Here is an 18,995-nt window from a genome sequence, read left to right on the forward strand (position 1 = left end):
TCTCTATTTCCTATGGACAGAAATGCAAATATAATGGTCATGAACTGGCCTTGGCCTTGTAAACAAGGAAAGACAATGCAATATCCTAGTGACTCACTTCTAAAAAATAGCCTGAGGGCACTTCCCTGGCAGTCCAGTGGTTAAGAATCCACCTTGCAATGCAGGGGGTTTCCCTGGTAAAGAATCTGTCTGCAATACAGGAGACCTGGGTTCGACCTCTGGGTCGGGAAGATCCCCTGGAGAAGGGAATGGCTACCCACTCCAGTATTCTTGCCTGGAGAATTCCATGGACAGAGGAACCTGTCAGGCTACAGTCCATGGAGTTGTGAAAGAATCAGACAGGACTGAGCAATTAACACTTTCACTTGCAATGCAGGGGACATGGGTTCAATTCCTTGTCAAGAAACTCAAATCCCACATGCAATTAAGACCCCATATCTACTGAGCCTACACACCACAACTAGAGCGTCCATGTGCTTCAACAAAAGATCCTGCATGCCAGAACTAAGACTCAAATCAGCCAAATACATAAGTACTAAAAAAGAAAAGAAATACAGGGAACAGGGATTTCTCTAGTGGTCCAGTGGCTAAGACTCTTGAGTTCCCAATGCAGGGGGTCCAAGTTCTATCCTTGGTCAGGGAACTAGATTCCACTTGCCACAACTAAAGATTCCTCATGCTGCAACTAAGACCTGAAGCAGCCAAATTAAAAAAAAAAAAAAATACAGGGCACAGTGGCGGGTATGGGGATAATCATTCACCTGATACAAGGTCAGCATCTACTAGCCTAGGTCCTGGTCACCTGTACAGGTTCCCAAGACAGGAGCCCTCCTGATTCCAGGAGAACCCAAAGCTCTCCTGGGACAATGATGGAATCAGCTCAAAGGTCACCATTTAAGAACCCAGCCTTGGCAAACTGGTTTCCCAGCCCATGGTCCCACCTACGTCCTTGTTTTCCATGCCAAAGTCTCTGATGTTTATCAATGGACAAAGTCAAATACATCTCCAGGAGGGCCACCCAGTTCACAGCAGCTATTCTAAAACACAGAGATCCCCTCCTCCCCAACTTGCCCTATCTATATCACGAGACCCTACCCCACTGGAATAGATACCCATGCCAAAGCAGCATATTAGACTTTCTCTTTTAGGAATTTGAAACTTGGAGCAGGCACAAAGCCTGGGAGTCACCAAGATCGAGTTGCATTATTGACAACTCTCTACAGAGGCCCTGGGATTTTGTTGTGATATTTAAGATGTGACAACCATTTTGCCACCCATGAGAAGACAAGGCTGAGGGAAAAAAAAGCGAAAGCTTGAGGATAGTGTTTGTACATCTGCTGAATCCTGCAGACCCACCGTGGGTCCCAGCCTTCCTAAAACAACTCATCTTTCCATTTTTTAACACATCTCACTATCTTTCCAATATTCTCTCTTTCCCCCTCTTGTTTGTTTCTTTGTTTTGGTTTTTGCTTAAGTTAGTTTTTTTTTTTAATTGAAGTATAGCTTATTTAAAATGTTGTGTTAAATTCAGGTGTACAGCAAAGAGATTCAGTTATACATATATTTATTCTTTTTCAGATTCTTTTCTATTACAGGTAATTACAAAATTCTGAATGTGATTTCCTGTGCTATACAGTAGGTCTTTATTTATCTATTTTATATATAGTAATTTGTATCTGTTAATCCCAAGCTCCTGGTGTATCCATCCTCTTTGGTAACCATAAGCTTGTTTTCTTTGTGAGTGTTTTGTAAATAAATTCACTTGTATTATTTTTTAGATTCCACATGTAAGTGACATCATGATATTTGTCTCTCTCTGACTTACTTCACTTAGTATGATAATCTCTAGGTCCATCCATGCTGCTGCAAATGGCAATGTTTCATTCTTTTTTTTAAATTTTATTTATTTATGGCTGTGCTGGGTCTCCAATGCTGTGCGCAATGGGGGCTAGTTGCAGTGAATAGGGGCTACTCTTCAATACAGTGCACAAGCTTCTCGTCACAGTGGCTTCTCTTGTTGCTGAGCACAGGCTCTAGGTGTGTGGAGACTTTAGTAGTTGCCCACATGGGCTTAGCTGTGCTATGGCATGAGGGATCTTAGTTCCCTGATCAGGGGTCGAACCCACATCCCCTGCATTGGTAGGCAGACTCTTAACCAGGGGACCACCAGGGAAGTCCTGTTTCATTTGTTTTTATGGCTGAGTAGTATTCCATTGTATATATGTTCCACATCTTCTTTATGCATTCATCTGTCAAAGGACATTTAGGCTGTCTCCATGTCTTGGCTTGGAGAAGGAAATGGCAACCCACTCCAGTATTCTTGCCTGGAGAATCCCAGGGACAGAGGAGCCTGTTGGGCTGCCGTCTATGGGGTCGCACAGAGTTGGACACGACTGACGCAACTTAGCAGCAGCAGCAGCATGTCTTGGCTATTCTAATAATGCTGCTATGAACACAGAGGCACATGCATCTTGAATTCGTGTTTTTACCTTTTCCAGACATATGCCCTAGAGTGGTAAGGTAGCTCTCTACAGGCTGAGCCCCATGAATCCATCAGCAGTGGTATATTAGCTAGGGTTCTTTCGTAGGAAGCAAGAGAAAATGATTCTGGTTAACTTAAAGTATAAATATAAATTGTGTGTGTGTGTGTGCACATATGTGGTTACTTATTTAATTGACCACATTATTTATTCATGTATTTGTTCATTCATTCATTTATTACAAGGAGCTCAATAATTAAAGGAATTGCAGAGGACAAGAAAACCAGAAACCAGAATAGCTCTGGCCCTTTAATAGACAATCTCTCCAGGGGACAATTTTGCATATGAATGAAAACAACTGTGTTCAGTCCTTCTGTGCAAGCCCAAACTTCAAATTCTGGAGGGTGGGGACATCCCTGGTGGTCCAGTGGTTAAGAATCCAGCTTGCAATGCAGGGGAAGCAGGTTCAGTTCCTGACTGGGAAACTAAGATCCCACATGCCACACAGCAACCAAGCCCGTGTCCCACAACCATTGAGCCCATGCAGCACAACAGCAGAGTCCGTGAGCTGCAACGGAGGATCCCACATGCTACCACCAAGACCTGACACAGCCAAATTTAAAAAATGTCTGGCGAGTGTAGCCCGGGCCACATCGCATCCTTGGAGGAGACGCCTTTGAGTGAGCATCCCACCGAGACCATAACCAGGTGGTTGATGAAGGGGAAATGGAGCGTGGATACTGAATGGGCAAAAACCCCATGCAGGTCTGATGTCCCCTCCATCTTCAGTCACACGCCAGCCCTTGGGGAAGCCAAGCATGCCTGAAGATGTTGAGCCATCCAGCCTCCCAAACTCTTAGGCCTCCACTTAGAAACCATCTGTGATTCCCATATATCAAATCCAGATTCTTTAACTTGGCTTACACACTCCCTCCCTAACTACCTTTCCCCACCTTCAACTGTACAGTCCGGGTGGAAAAAATAGCTCAGCTCCTCCAAAGGAGTCTTACTTTACTTCTTCCCTCCTGGAGTTTGCACAGACTCTTCCTACTGCCTGTAAGGCTCTCACTCCCATGCAGCCCTCTTTACCAGCCCAACTACTCTGTATTTAGCCTGGGGACTGCTTTCTTCCTACAGCCTTCCTAAGTCCACAAGGCAGGGTCAGGGTGGTCTTCCTTTGTGTCCCATGCAGTCCCATGTTCCTGACCCTCGTCTTGCTGTTCTAGAACTATCTGGGTCTCCTGCTACATCTAGTCTTGAGAATAGGGATTGAGGCTTCCCCCTTCTCCATTATAACCTCAGGAGCCAGAATACAGTACAAAAAAGTCTTAATGAATGACCCAGATAACCACGATGGTGTGAAGTGGAACATCCTACAGTGTGAAGCAAGTGGGCCTCAGGAAGCATTACTATGAACGAAGCTAGTGGAGCTGGTGGAACTTTAGGTGAGCTATTTTAAATCCTAAAATATGCTGGTGTTAAAGTGCTGCACTCAGTATGTCAACAAATTTGGAAAACTCAGCAGTGGCCACAGGACTGGAAAAGGTCAGTTTTCATTCCAATCCCAAAGAAGGGCAATGCCAAAGGATGTTCAAACAACTGTACAATTGCACTCATTTCACACACTAGCAAGGTTATGCCAAAATCCTCTGAGTTAGGTTTCAGCAATACATGAACCTAGAACTTCCACATGTGCAAGTTAGGTTTAGAAGAGGCAGAGGAATCAGAGATCAAATTGCCAACATCTGTTGGATCATAGAGAAAGCAAGGGAATACCGAAAATATCTACTTCTGCTTCACTGACAATGCAAAAGCCTTTGTGTAGATCATAAGAAATGCAAAATTCTTAAAGAGATGGAAATACCAGACCACTTTACCCATCTCCTGAGAAACCTGTATGTGGGTCAAGAAGCAATAGTCACAACCTTACATGCAACAACGGACTGGTTCAAGATTGGGAAAGGAGTATGACAAGACTGTATATTGTCACCCTGCTTGTTTAACCTCTATGCAGATTTCACCATGCAAAATGCTGGGCTGGATGAATCACAAGCTGGAATCAAGACTGATGGGAGAAGTATCAACAACCTCAGATGTGCACATAATACCATCTGATGCCAAAAACTGAAGAGGAACTAAACAGCTTGTTTTTTATAAAATATTTATTTATTTATTTATGGCTGTGCTGGATCTTTGTTGCTGCTTCTGGGCTCTTTCTCTAGTTGTGGTGCATGGGCTTCTCACTGCAGTGGCTTCTCTTGTTGCAAAGCAAGGGGTCCAAGCACAGGCTTCAGTAGTTGCGGCATGTGGGCTTCCAGGGTCTAGAGCTCAGGCTCAATAGTTGTGGTGCACTGGCTCAACTGCTCCCAGGCGTGTGGGATCTTCCCAGATCAGGGATTGAACCTGTGTCTCCTGCATTGGCAAGGGAATTCTTCACCACTGAGCCACCTAAACAGTTTCTTAATGAAGGTGAATGAGGAGAGTGATCACCTATTGACCGGCTCTCAAAACAGTTCAAATGGATTTACCCGTCACACACGGGAAAACACTTGGCAAGGACGTCCCTGGTGGCCCAGTGATTAAGAATCCACCTGCCAATGCAGAGGATGTGGGTTCAATCCCTGGTCCTCGAAGATCCCACATGCTGAGGGGCAGCTAAGCCTGAGTGGCACCAAGCTAACTGATCCCACATACCTAGAGCCCATGCTCCCCAACAAGAGATGCCCACACACGGCGCATTAGAGAAGGCCTGGGCACCGCAACAAAGACCCGGCTCAGTCCAAAAAAGTAATGCATTTCTAAAAATACTTGGCAGAGGGTCCTGCATCTAGAAAGTTCTGAATAGAATGAGCTATAACTGTTACTTTCTAATCTTTTGAGCACATGACTTTACAGATTGTTCTTAATCCTCACACACCGATCAAGGCCAGGCTTTCTAGTTCCTGTTTGGCAATGTGGAACCTAAGTCTCAGAGAGGTGGAGCGATTTCTCCGAGGTTGCACAGCTCTGAAGTTTGCTTTTACCCCGTGCTTTGAAAGATAGGATGGGAGTCCAGTGGCTAAGAGTCTGCGCTCCCAATGCTGGGGGCCCGGGTTCCAACCTTGGTCAGGGAACTTGATCCCACATGCCACAGCTAAAGATCTCACAAGACACAACTAAGACCCAGTACAGCCAAACGAATAAATTAAAACTTTTTTTTTAATTTAAAGAAAAACAAGAGGATTATATGTCTGGTGATGACTAAAGGGGGGCTCCCCTGTTTCCTGAATGAGTCATCTAATTTCTCTGAGTCCCCCTTTCATGCACCAGTAAAATAGGAGAGGATCATCAATGCTGTCGAGGTTTTGATGATCCTCTCCTATTTTACTGTATACCTAGACAGTGTATTAAAAAGAAGAGATATTACTTTGCTGAAAAAGGTCTGAATAGTCAAAGCTATGGTTTTTCCAGTAGTCATGTACAGATGTGAGGGTTGGACCATAAAGAAGGCTGAGTGTTGAAGAACGGATGCTTTTGAACTGTGGTGTTGGAGAAAACTCTTGAGAGTCTCTTGGACAGCAAGGACATCAAACGAGTCAATCCTAAAGGAAATCAACCCTGAATATTTATTGGAAGGACTTCTACGGAAGCAGAAGCTCTAATACTTTAGCCACCTGATGCAAAGAGCTGACTCATTGGAAAAAACCCTGATGCTGGGAAAGACTGAAGGCAGGAGGAGAAGGGGACAACAGAGGATGAGATGGTTGGATGGCATCATTGACTCAATGGATATGTGTTTGAGCAAGCTCCGGGAGATGGTGAAGGACAAAGGAGCCTGGTGTGCTGCAGTCCGTGGAGTCGCAAACATTGGGACACAATGGGGACTGGACAAGAACGACAACAATGGTAGCACGAAGGCTGCTGGCGAGGGATGAGGGGGGCATGAGGCCAGGCATTGAAAAGATACCTTGCTGGGGACATGGTTTCAACTCAAGAAATAGTAAAGGCTGCCGTTGCTCTTGTTATTGTTGAAGGAGATATTAATAGCAGGCTTATTATTGGTACAGATGCTCCAAGCTCAGCTGCCTGCAGGATGAAGGCAGGGGTTCTGAACGTCCTTGAGTGTGTAGAATGAGGACACAGTGATGGGCGGTGCCTGTGACTAATAAGCTCCAAGTGGCTCCGGAGTCTCTGATAGAATCAGAGCCCAAGTTTCCCAATCACCGGCCCCACCCAGACTCCAAGAGTTGGGCGAGGCACCTGCCCGAGATCATGGCCAGTCCTGAGCTCTCACACTCGTGAGCTGTACTGCTTGGGTCCCGGCCCCAAAAGGTGACTTCACCTCAGTTCACTCACTCATTTGCTCAGCGATCATCCACCCTTTCAGGACCGTCTGTGTGCTCAAGGACATTGTTGTCATTGCTGTTCAGTCACTACGCTGTCTCTGACTTTCTTCGACCCATGGACTGCAGCACGCCAGGCTCCCCTGTCCTTCACTGTCTCCCAGAATTTGCTCTAATTCGTGTCGATTGAGTGGGTGATGCCATCCAACCATCTCATCCTGTGTCAACCCCCTTCTCCTCTTGCCTTCACTCTTTCCCAGCATCAGGGTCTTTTCCAATGAGTTGGCTCTTCACATCAGGTGGCCAAAGTATTGGAGCTTCAGCTTCAGCATCAGTCCTTCCAATGAATATTCAGGGTTGATTTCCTTTAGGATTGACTGGTTTGATCCTGCAGTCCAAGGGACTCTCAAGAGTCTTCTCCAGTCTCCTGCATTAGCAGGCAGATTTTTTTTTTACCATCTGAGCCATCAGGGAACCCTCCCTTCAAGAATATTACCAGTGTCTGAAACAAAGTTCCTGGGACTTCTCTAGTGGTCCAGTGGTTAAAACGCCACACTTCCACTGTAAAGGGCATGGGTTTGATTCCTGGGCAGGGCACTAAGATTCTGCATTCCACATGGCATGGCCAAAAAATAAAAATAAAAAAACCCCAAAGCCCCTCCCTTTACCAGGTATCCAGTCAGAGTTTGGGGGTTATTCTGTGCCTCATTTTCCTCCTCTATAAAATGTAGGCCTTGGGACTTCCCTGGTAGTCCAGTGGTTAAGAATCTGCCTATCAGTACAGGGGTTCAATCCCTGGTCCACGAAGATCCCACATGCTGAGGAGCAACTCAACTTGTGCGCCACAGCTACTGAACCCACACGCCCTAGAGCCGGTTGCTCTGCAGTAAGAGAAGCCACTGCAATGAAATGCCTGCACACTGCAATGAGAGAGTAGCCCCCACTTGTCACAACTAGACAAAGCCGGAGCAGCAACGAAGACCCTGTGCAGCCAAAAATAAATAAACAAATAAGTATTAAGAAAAAACCCCACAGGCCCTATCTCTGAGCGGCACGGTGAGGATTAGAGCTGAGTCCTGTAAGACCAGGGGGTTTTGGCAGTTTTGTTCACTGCTGCCAGCCCCCAGTGTCTAAAACAGTGCCTGGCATGCAGTCGGTTCCCAGTAAACCTTTGTAGAGAACAGTACATGCAAAGAATATGTGTCAGGGGAATTCCCTGGTGGTCCTGTGGCTAAGACTCTGCACTCCCAATGCAGAGGGCCCCAGGTATGATCCCTGGTCAGGAAACTAGATCCCACATGTGGCAAATAAGAGTTCACATGCCACGACTAACAGGTCCTGCATGATCCAACTAGGACCTGATGCAGCCAAATAAATTAAGATTTTTTTAAAAAAAGAATGTGTGTCAATAGTGCATAATGTGCCTGGCGCTTGTGCAGTGTGCCGTGGGGCAACTATTAGTCTAGACTGCTTTGCTGTTTGGATCATCAAAATCTGGCAGGGGATCAGGTAAGTGGATGTGGCTGGATTCCTTAGGGCTGGAAGGAGGAAAGAGAGAGAGATGGGGGAAGGGAAGGAGGAGAGGGAGGAAAGAGGAGGGAAGGAAGGAGATTGACTTGAATTAACGCCTCACCTCATCTCAGCCTTTCTCCTTTACCCACCATCCTGGGCTAAAACCAGAGCCCCTGGACTTCCCTGGGGGTTCAGTGGCTAAGAGTCTACACTCCCAATGCAGGGGGCACAGGTTCGATCCCTGGTCTGGGAGGATTCCACACGCTGCTGGGCAACTAAGTCTGAGCCACAGTTACCGAGCCCAGAGCTGCAACTACTGAAGTCCCCGCTATAGAGTCTGTGCTCCGCAACAAGAGGAGCTGCGGCAAGGAGAAGTCCGTGCACCACAATGAAGAGCAGCCCCCGCTCAGCACCACCAAAGAAAGCTCATGCGCAGCAATGAAGACCAGAGCAACCTAAATAAATGAATATTTTTAAAAAACACGCTTCTTTCCAAGGCATGACTTCACCGACTGGGACTCCCATGAAGACAGAAAACACCTGTTTTACCCTCAGCTGTGTCACCAATGCCTTTAAAGTTGGGAACCCAGTAGGCACTCCAGAAGAATTTGTTGAATCAATCAAATCAAGAAACATGGCTGGGGGTGCAGGAGGGATAAATTATAGTTTAAGATTAATAGATACATACTGCTGCTGCTGCTAAGTCGCTTCAGTCGTGTCCGACTCTGTGCGACCCCATAGACGGCAGCTGGGATTCTCCAGGCAAGAACACTGGAGTGGGTTGCCATTTCCTTCTCCAATGTGTGAAAGTGAAAAGTGAAAGTGAAGTTGCTCAGTCGTGTCTGACTAGTAGCGACCCCACAGACTGCAGCCCATCAGGCTCCTCTGTCCATGCGATACATACTACTGAATATAAAATAAACAACGAGGTCTTACTTTTCAGCAGAGGGATCCATACTCACTACCCTATAATAAACCATAATGGGAAAGAATATGGAAAAGGATTTCCCCGGTGATCCAGTGGTTAGGACTCTGCATTCGCACTGCTGGGGCCCCGGGTTTGATCCCTAGTGGGGTAGCTAAGATCCCACAAGCAGTGCAGCATGACCAAAAACATGTGTGCGTGTATTCTATATATATATATATATATATATACTTTATATATAGTCTTTGTGTGTATATATGTGTATATATATATATATACACACACACACATATATATATATCTCCCTTGGATTCACTAGGCAAAAATACTGGAGCAGGATGCATCTCCTGCATTGCAGGCAGATTCTTTACACACTGAGCCACCTGGGAAGCCCCAGCACCCCACAGAAACCCCCTTGTTGCATAGGTACTCAGTCGTCTGAAGTAGGAAATGGCAACTCACTGCAGTATTCTTGCCTGGAAAAGTCCACAGACAGACAAACCTGGCGGGCTACAGTCCATGGGGTCCCAAAGAGTCAGTCGTGACTGAGCACCAGGCATACACTTGGTAAATATCTGCTGAATAGGAGGAATGAATGAATGAGTTTTTCTTCCCTAGCACATACCACAACCTGGCATCCTATACCCTTGACTGTCGTTTAGTGCTTCCATTTCCCAGGACACCAACCCCACTGCCTCTGCGCGCATGCTCAGTCATGTCCAACTCTCTGTGACCCCATGGACTGTAGCCCACCAGGCTCCTCTATCCAAGGAATTCTCCAGGCAAGAATACTGGAATGGGTTGCATTTCCTCCTCCAGGAGATCTTCCCCACCCAGAGACTGAACCCATATCTCCTCTGTCTCCCGCATTGCAGGCGGGTTCTTTACCTGCTGAGCCACTGGGGAGGACCCATTCCAGCCCCATGAGAGCAGGCATTTCTGTCTGCTTTGATCACCTCTGTGTCCCTGGAGCTGGAGCAGTGCCTGGTCCCATCAGTTTCCGATGAATGAAGAGGGAAATAAAGGGGTCATTTCAATCTACCCCAGCGTCAGCTCCAGGAGGCCAGCAGGGTGGGGGTTACCGATGCCTGTTTCTCTGAAGGAGAAGAGAGATTCAGAGGCACCTACTGAGTCTGGGCCTGGGATGTAGCAGGGGCATTCTCATCAGTTTCAGGTGTGCAATTATTCTATTCATGGCATCTGCTCTCCCTGAGGGCAGGAACCATGCCCTCCTCGGTTTCTGTCTGGCCTGGCATACCAGAGGTGCTCTGGAACTAATTACTGTTGCTGTGGGAATTCCCTGGCGGTCCAGTGGTTAGGACTCGGCTCTTTCACTGCCAGGTACAGGTTCAATCCCTGGTCCCTGAAACTATTAATATGATCCTGCAAGATGTGCAATGAAGCAAAAATAAATAAACAAAAAGGAAAGAAATTGCTGTTGCTGTGAATGTTGAGGAGAAGAAAGGCAGAAGAGGGAGGTGTGGTTTTGAGCTCATGGAACCTGTCAGTCACAGCCAGGTGCTCCGAGAGGGGTGGGCCTCGTGCCCGGGTCACACAACATCCAGGGAAGAGAGACGGGAGTTATTAGCACACTGCAGAGGCCAGCCACGCCAACGTTGTCCAAAGAGGAGGTGAGGAAGCTGATGGAGGTGTAGGCACTGCAGCTGGCAACCTCCTGGCTCTTATCTCCCCATCAGTTCGATACTCACCCCCCACCAGACTCCCCCTACTCATTCCCACCTGCCCATGCAGCTCCCCACAGCAGGCACGCTATCCCACTACTCTGGACCTGAGCATCCGGGAGGGAGTTTCCTAGGGAAGATGGGATGCAGAGCTTCTGAAACTTTGGCAGGATCCCAAGGAAGAAATTTCAGCAGCACAGCTGCCTTTGGGAGTTAAAGTGGTGGTGAGGGGGGAGCCTTGAAACATCTCCCTATACCGCATGAAACCCTCCCAACTTAACAGCAGCCCAGAAGGAGGCCACCAAGCCAAAGCAAACAGGCACCCACTGCGGTGGCCCACGCACCTCGACTTCTCCCCATGCTCATCCTATCCCAACCCCTCCCAACCCCTCCACACCAGCTGGACCACACTTTCAGACTCCTGGCCAGACTGTGAAACGCAATCAGGTGTCCCAGCCACCTCCACATTGTGGAGTCCCCCATGCTCCCAAGTCTGCCATGGCTCCCCAGTGCCCCCACGATGGTGCGTGGACTCTTCTGCCTGGCAGCCTTGTCTTGGCCTCTGGAAACCTCACCAGCCCTTTTTCTCACCTTCTGTCCCTCCCCCTCAGGCAGGCAACCCAGGTGCTGGCTTCCAGCTACCAGTTCTTGTCTCTCACCTCAAGACCTTGGCATGCTGTTTCCTTTGACCCATCCACCTTAGAGAACATTAACTTATTCCTTAAGCATCGAGGTTCCCTCCCCCACCCACCAAACGGAGGCGTCACGCCCCACCCCATGGTTCCCCACCATTACTTCAGGAGCCCTCTTTCTCCCTTAGTCACGAGCTAACCATGGGGTTGGGAGGAGTCCATTCCTAATTCTGAACCACCCCCTCCACAGCCTGGGGACCCTAAGCCTCTCTGGGACCTGGAATCACCCAGCACAAGTTGGTTTACAGCATTTTTGCTGAATGAATAATGAGTCAATCGATGAATACAGGATAAATTTCAAACACTCCAACTCAGTATTGAAAACTTCATCTTTGCATTCCCCCGGTGGCTCAGTGGGTAAGAATCCACCTGCCAATGCTTGGGACACAGGTTAGATCCCTGGTCCGCAAAGATTCCACATGCCACATAGCAACTAAGCCCCATGGGCCATAACTACTGAAGCCCGAGTGCCCTAGAGCCCATGCTCAGCAAGAAGAGTGACCATGATGAGAGCCTGCACATGCAAACAGCCATGAAAGAGGAGCCTCACCTTGCTGCAACTAGAGAAAGGCCCTGCGCAGCAACAAAGACCCAGCACAGCCAAAAATAAAATTTATTAATTAATTTTTTAAAAAACCTTCATCTTTATCTGGCCCCGTATTTTGGGCACGGAGACACACTTTCCCAAACTGGTTGTCCCTCTTTTACTTCCAGAACTTAGCACATCATTTTCTTCTCTTCTGCTCCCTTCCCCATACTCCTACCTTCCTAGGTGAGCTCCTATTCTCCTTCAAAACCCAACTCCTAGGTGCCCTCCTCCATGAAGCCTCCAGAAACCTCAGCCGAGTCCTCCAGCACATCCTTCTTCTATACCCTGACTGTGCTGGGCTGGGCCCTGCCTCTGCCAACTCCAGGCTCACAGTTCCTTTCCAGCAGATCAACAAGAAAGCAAAAGATTCTTCAGAGAGCACTGTTTTCCAATTACAAGTTATGACTCCTAAATGGATTGTGATGAAATCCATGCGAATGGATTTAAAATTTTCTTTCATGGGCTTTTCCTGGTGGTCCAGTGGTTAAGAGTTCACCTCCCAACGCAGGGGACGTAGGTTCAATCCCTGGTTGGGGAACTAAGATCTCACATGCTAAGGGCCACCAAGATCAAGTGCTGCAATTAATTGCTGAGCTGTGAGCTGTGGGCACAACTAAGATCTGATGCAACCATAAATAAATAAATATTAAATTTTTTTTTCTTCTACATCGTCTTTCATTTACACACCTAGATCAAAAGCATGCTTTTAAATAGCTACCTAGTATTTTGACATGTATTCAGTACTACACAGATTGGTGAAAATGTTATGGCTTCTTATTTTTTGGCTGTGCAGTTTACAAGATCTTAGTTCTCCAACCTGGAGAAGGCAATGGCAACCCACTACAGTACTCTTGCCTGGAAAATCCCATGGGTGGAGGAGCCTGGTAGGCTGCAGTCCATGGGGTAGCGAAGAGTCGGACACGACTGAGCGACTTCACTTTCACTTTTCACTTTCATGCACTGGAGAAGGAAATGGCAACCCACTCCAGTGTTCTTGCCTGAAGAATCCCTGGGATGGGGGAGCCTGGTGGGCTGCTGTCTATGGGGTTGCACAGAGTCGGACACGATTGAAGCGACTTAGCAGCAGCAGTTCTCCAACCAGGAATTAAACCCAAGTCCTCTCCCCTGGTGACTTAGATGGTAAAGAATCTGCCTGCAGTGCAGGAGACCTGGGTTCCATCCCTGGGTCAGGAAGTTCCTCTGGAGAAGGGAATGGCTACCCACTCCAGTATTCTTGCTTGGGAAATCCCATGAACAGAGGAGCCTGGCAGGCTACAGTCCATGGGGTCGCAAAGAGTCTGACACAACTGAGCAACTAAGGCTTTCACTTCACTCTTCAGTGAAAGCGCAGAGTCCTAACCACCAAACTACCAGGAATTTTCTATGGCTTCCTTTTTATTAATTTATTTATTGCCATTGCAAATGTCCCAGAGATGACATTATACACAAACTTTGCCAGCCATAGGGATTATCTCTTTGGTGAAAGTTCTTAGAGGCATAATGGCAAGGTCAGGGGTAAAGTTTATTTGTAAATTGATGTCTTTTAAAATATTTTTAAATATATATTTATTTGACTGCACCGGGTCTTAGTTGCAGCATTCGAACTTTTAGTTGTGGCATGTGGGATCTAGTTCCTGGACCAGGAATCGAACCTGGGCCCCCTGCATTGGGAGCACAGAGCCTTAGTTACTGAGCCACCAGAGAAGTCCCTGTAAATTGATATCTTGACACAAGTTGTCAACTTGCTCGAAGGAGGCCACAGAATGTGAGTGTGCCCACATTCATTAAAAAAAAAAACTCATTTTTAACTCTGATTTGAGAGGCCAAAAAGAAAAAAATATATTGTTTTCTATTTGGGCTTTAAAAAAGAAAAACTTCTTATATGAACAGGAAGCAGACTACAGCCCCCTGAGTCAAATCCAGCCCACTGTCTTTTGTATGGCCCATGTGCTAAGAATGATGTTTACATCTTTAAAAGGTTACAAAAAGGGAATTCTCTGGTGGTCCAGTGGTTAGGACTCAGATTCCATTGCAGGCGTCAAGGGTTCCATTCTTGGTCGGGGAACATCCCAGAAAAGAAAAAAAGGTTTCAAAAATTAAAACAAGGACAATATTTGTGACATGTGACAATTACTTTGAAATTCACATTTTGGTGTCCACGAATAAAGTTTTATTGGCATTCAGCCATGATCTTCTGTTTACCTATCATCTTGGCTGATTTCTAGCCACAAGGGCAGAATTGAGTAGTTCTGAAAGAGATCAAGTGGCTCCCAAAAATCCAAAACTACTGTCTATTTGGGCTTTCCAGGTAGCTCAGATGGTAAAGAATCTGCCTGCCAATGCAGAAGACATGGATTTGATCCCTGGATCAGGAAGATCCCCAGGAGGAGGGTATGGCAACCCACTGTTGTACTCTTGCCTGGAGAATCCCATGGACAGAAGAAGTCTGGCAGGCTATAGTCCATGGTGTTGCCAAGGAGTTGGACATGACTTAGCAGCTAAACAACTTTGTCTATCTGGCCTTCACAAAAAGAGTTTGTGGGGGCTTCCCTGATGGCTCAGGGGTAAAGAATCCATCCGCCTGCCAATACAGGAGACATGGATTGGATCCCTGGTCTGGGAAGACCCCACACGCTGCAGAACAACTAAGCCCGTGCAGCACAACTACCGAGCCTGTGCTCCGGAGCAGCTACTGAGCCCACCGGCCACAACTACTCAAGCCTGTGTGCCCTAGAGCCCGCGCTCCACAACAAGAGAAGCCGCTTCAATGAGTACACTGCTCGAGTACCGCAACTAGAGAGTAGTCCCTGCTCACTGCAGCTAAAGAAAAGCCTCCACAGCCAAAAGTAAATACACAAAATTATATATATATATATATATATATATATATATATATATATATATATAAAAGGAGTTTGTGGATCCCCGAAGTATGTGTCTTATCAGCTATAGTTAGGGAACTCAGAAGTGTGTTGAAGGAGAAAGTCTCTTCTATAACAACTCAGATTCGATTTCCCCATGCCCTGATCTATTTGCCAAAGCCTTTGGAGTAGAATAAAAGACATCCTAGGGAATTCCCTAGTAGTCCAGTAGTTAGGACTTGGCACTTTCACTGCCAGGGCCCGCTTTCGATCCCTGGGTCAGGGAGCTAGGATCCCACAAGCTGCACAGCCAAAAACGAAAAAAAAAAAAAGATGTCCAAGGTGAATACTGTCTGGTGAAACTTCTGTTTCTGTCTGATAAGTATCTGGAAAGGCAGGTATTGGATGCTGATGATGTAGAAATCTCTGTCTGAATATGTGTCATGACCAGAATCGGTTTTTAGGCCTACAGCCTTGGCGAGTTATCTACAGGCTATTCAATTTTCCACATTTAGAGACGGGCCGAGAGCTTCCCCAGCAGCCAAGTGGTTAGGACTCTGTGCTTCCACTGCAAGAAGGCATGGTTCAATCTCTGGTCCAGGATCTAAGATCCTGCAAGCCCCAAGGCACAGCAAAAAAAAAAAAAAAACTAAGACAGGTTGAAGAAGGATAGCATGGAGGCGAATTTTGCACAAGCGCACATGGATCCGGATGCAGCCCACACCTGAGCCAGCCCTCTCTCCATGCCTTCTGTAGGGTGGGGCTGGAGATGGAACATTTCTGGACTGCTGGGGAATGGAGAGAGGAGGGTTCCAGAACCCCCAACCCTCTTCTCTGCCTCTAGGTATTGGCATACTCAGCCCCCTCCCATTTTATAAGAAAAGGCCATTGAGGACCAGGAAGGGTCAGTACCTCAAAAGCTGGGGCAACCTCAGGGACGCCTTGGTTCTCAAATTCTCCTGCTCCAGTTCTGGAAAGTGGTGAGGTCAAAGGCAACAGAGTCAGAGCAACTTGAGTATCGTGGCACTGAGCTCCCCACCTCCAAGAAAAAAACCTCTCCTGGATGTGTCAAGTTCAAATCCCACCTCTGAGTACCAGGGTGACCCTGGGCATATCCTTCAATCTCCCTGAATGCCTGTTTCATACCTGGAAAATGGGATTAACTAACTCCATATACTATGCGTGCATGCTAAATTGCTTCAGTAGTGCCCGATTCTTTGCAACCCTATGGACAATAGCCCATCAGGATCTTCTGTCCACGGGATATTTCAGGCAAGAATACTGGAGTGGGTTGCCATGCCTGCCTCTGGGGGATCTTTATATGTGGTGTCTAATTCCCAGGGAAGATTAAATGGGGTTTTTCAGGCAAAATATTTAGGACGATGCCTGGCACACAGTAAGTGCTCAATAAAAGCCATTACATGAAAGACTGCATGCTCATCATTTATTGAGCATGTTCTATGTGCAAGGGACAGAGTAAAGGGTGTTTCCTCATTACCCACCATTCTGGGGGCTCCAGGAAATGTCCCCAGCAGCCCACACAGGATAGCATAGCTGCACGTGTCTTTGGTCACTCACATCTTTCAAGCTTCAGTTAAATGCCACTGCCATTGACACATCCATTGACACAGGATTTTTGAACTCTTTTGCTGTGCCCCCATAGCAAGGGCTGGGGAAAGGATGACCAGTCATCCTGTTATACCTGAAACTGAAGGGTCTCCTGACACAAGACTTATGGTGCTGAAACCAAGACAGTCCTAGTAAACCGAGATGATTTAGTCACCCTGGGCTGAGAGTATAGCTGAGAATAAAGCAGACATAACCACCTACTCCAGGAAGTTGTCCCTGATCCACCCCTCCACCACTGGCTCAGAAACCACCTCTTGGCTTCTCTGAAGCTGCCTGTGCACCTCCCTTTACAGCACTATCACCCTGGCTTATGAATGCCCGGAGTAGGCTCTGTACCCTCCACTCCAGGAGGGCAGAGAGGGCTCTTTTTCAGGTCACTATTGCAAGGCTTACGCCAAACAGAGACAGTCTAATGAACGAAAGCCAGCAAGGCAAGCTTTGCCTAACAGATGAGCAAACCGAAGCCCAGAGAGGCGGGCCACTGGAGCAGGATTTCCCAGCAAGGAGGTGGAGGAGCTGAGGCTTGAACCCCTGTCAGCTGAGACTGTCCTGCCAGCCCTCCCACCTGGCCCCTCACCGTGTTGTAGAACTCGGCCACCAGCTGCGAGTACTGGAAGTTGGGTTCACACCAGTCCACCTCGGAGCTCTGGTAGGCGAAGATGCTGGGCATCTCGACACCTCACCTGCCACCCGCTGGCTGCGTCTGGCAGAGAGCAGCATCTGAGCCTACAGAGGGACAGGCCCAACCAAGGCGGGGAGAGGATGGTGGGGTGCCCTGCGGCAGGCAGGTCGAGAGGAGGAAAAACCTGCTGGACGGCTCCCTGGTTGCACCAGGGACAGCCTGCCTGTGAGGTGGTGGCAGCTGCCCTGGGCATAAGCAGAGGGGCTGGCACCATCCAGGGAGGGCAAGGGGGAGTGGAAAAGGGGCCTTCCTTCCCTGCTCCCTAGGAGTGGGAGTTAGGGAGACTGTTCCTTGGAACAGTAATTTTAAATACTAGTGATGTTAGATCACCATCCTCCCTTTACAGATGGGCAAAGTGAGGCAGAGGGCAAAGTCCTTTGCATAGAGCATGCAAGGTGAGGACACCAAGATATGCACACAGGCAGGCTCCTGACTCCAAACTTCTAACCACCACCAAGATGCCGCCAAAGCTCCAAACCACAGCCTCCCAGATCCAGGCCAAGAGCTGCAAACCTGCCCCAGTGGACTCTACTCAGCTCCCTTGGGGGCCTTTGGTGATAGGACCTCCTTTGAGGGCCTCAGTCTTCCTGTCTGGGCTATGGGAGACTGGGCTGGATTGAAACCATTTCTCTTGGGCAGACGAGACTGCAAATACCTGGAGGGTCTGAGTTTCCAATAAATGGGAAGAGACTGTGGAGTTCCAGGCCTGGGGTTCCCAGTCCTGACTTCCCAGGGCTGTGGAAACCTCTGGTTTGAGAGTCAGACAGACTTGAGTTTGAATTCTGAGTTCCTCCCATTCCTAAACTGTGTGACCATGGGCAAGTGAATTCACTTCTTTGAGCCTCAGTTTTCTCACCTGTAAGATGAGAAATAATAGTACCTCCCTCCTATGGATTCTGTGAAGATTTAATAAGCTGATACAGCATTTCCCTAGGGAGAACAGTTTTTGGCGAGGTGGACCTGCATTCAGAATCACTTAGCTGTGTGGCGAGAAATCTAATTACTCTTTTCAATTCTCAATAGTTACAGAAGAGGGGCTCAGTTGGTGCTAATATATGTTTATGCCTCAACATTTAATCCCTTTGTTTGATAAAAAGCCCTTCAGCAGGCAACAGTATCCAGCTAAACCATCTAGATATTATTTACTTATACTGTGTTTATTTTAAAGTAAGTTTGTCTTCCAGCTGCTCACAGCCACTTTTCATTCATGGCAGAGTTCTTATAAAGTTTCTTTTTAAAAATAAACTGGCGAGAGACGCCCGGCTCCCGGCGGCGCAGACGCGAGAGACGCCCGGCTCCCGGCGCAACCGACCACGTGCAGAATCGTGGCTGAGAGGAGCTGCCCCGCACCCAGGGTTAGGGCGGTGGCCGAGAGGAGCTGTACCACGTCCAGGAGGCGGTGGCTGCTTGGGCACCGGAGGGCCGAGAGGAGCTGATCCACATTCAAAGCAGGAGGGGCAGCCTTGAGGAGATACCCCTCGTCCGAGGTAAGGTACAGCGGCTGCGCCTTGCTGGAGCAGCTGGGAAGAGGTACTCCACGATCAAGTGGAATATAAGAATCCAGTGTTCTGGGGAGGAAGGAACAAGATGGCGGAGGGATAAGACGGCGAGACCACTTTCT

The 18,995-nt window shown here is 47.8% G+C and overlaps 1 protein-coding gene across 5 annotated transcripts in view; it reads right to left on the bottom strand.

Annotated features, from left to right (window-relative positions):
• The window catches only part of ACER1 (alkaline ceramidase 1), a 36,735-nt gene extending 19,293 nt beyond the window's left edge, over nucleotides 1-17,442 (bottom strand). For 3 of the 5 annotated variants that reach the window (XM_055430205.2, XM_055430208.2, XM_055430204.2), the window contains exons 1-2: nucleotides 17,270-17,442; nucleotides 15,976-16,033 (exon numbers count right to left, since the gene is read on the bottom strand). In XM_055430205.2, coding sequence (XP_055286180.2) covers nucleotides 15,976-16,033; nucleotides 17,270-17,412 — 201 coding nt within the window. In that variant the 5' untranslated portion in view covers nucleotides 17,413-17,442. Of the gene's footprint in view, nucleotides 1-10,127; nucleotides 10,933-15,975; nucleotides 16,034-17,269 lie in introns of those variants that run through there. The other 2 variants (XM_055430206.2, XM_055430209.2) reach the window with 2 other exon arrangements.
• Between the last annotated feature and the right edge of the window lie 1,553 nt (nucleotides 17,443-18,995).

Source organism: Moschus berezovskii, chromosome 8 (assembly GCF_049115385.1).
Source record: "Moschus berezovskii isolate FMDL1 chromosome 8, NW_MosBer_1.0, whole genome shotgun sequence".
NCBI classification, from domain to species: Eukaryota; Metazoa; Chordata; class Mammalia; order Artiodactyla; family Moschidae; genus Moschus; species Moschus berezovskii.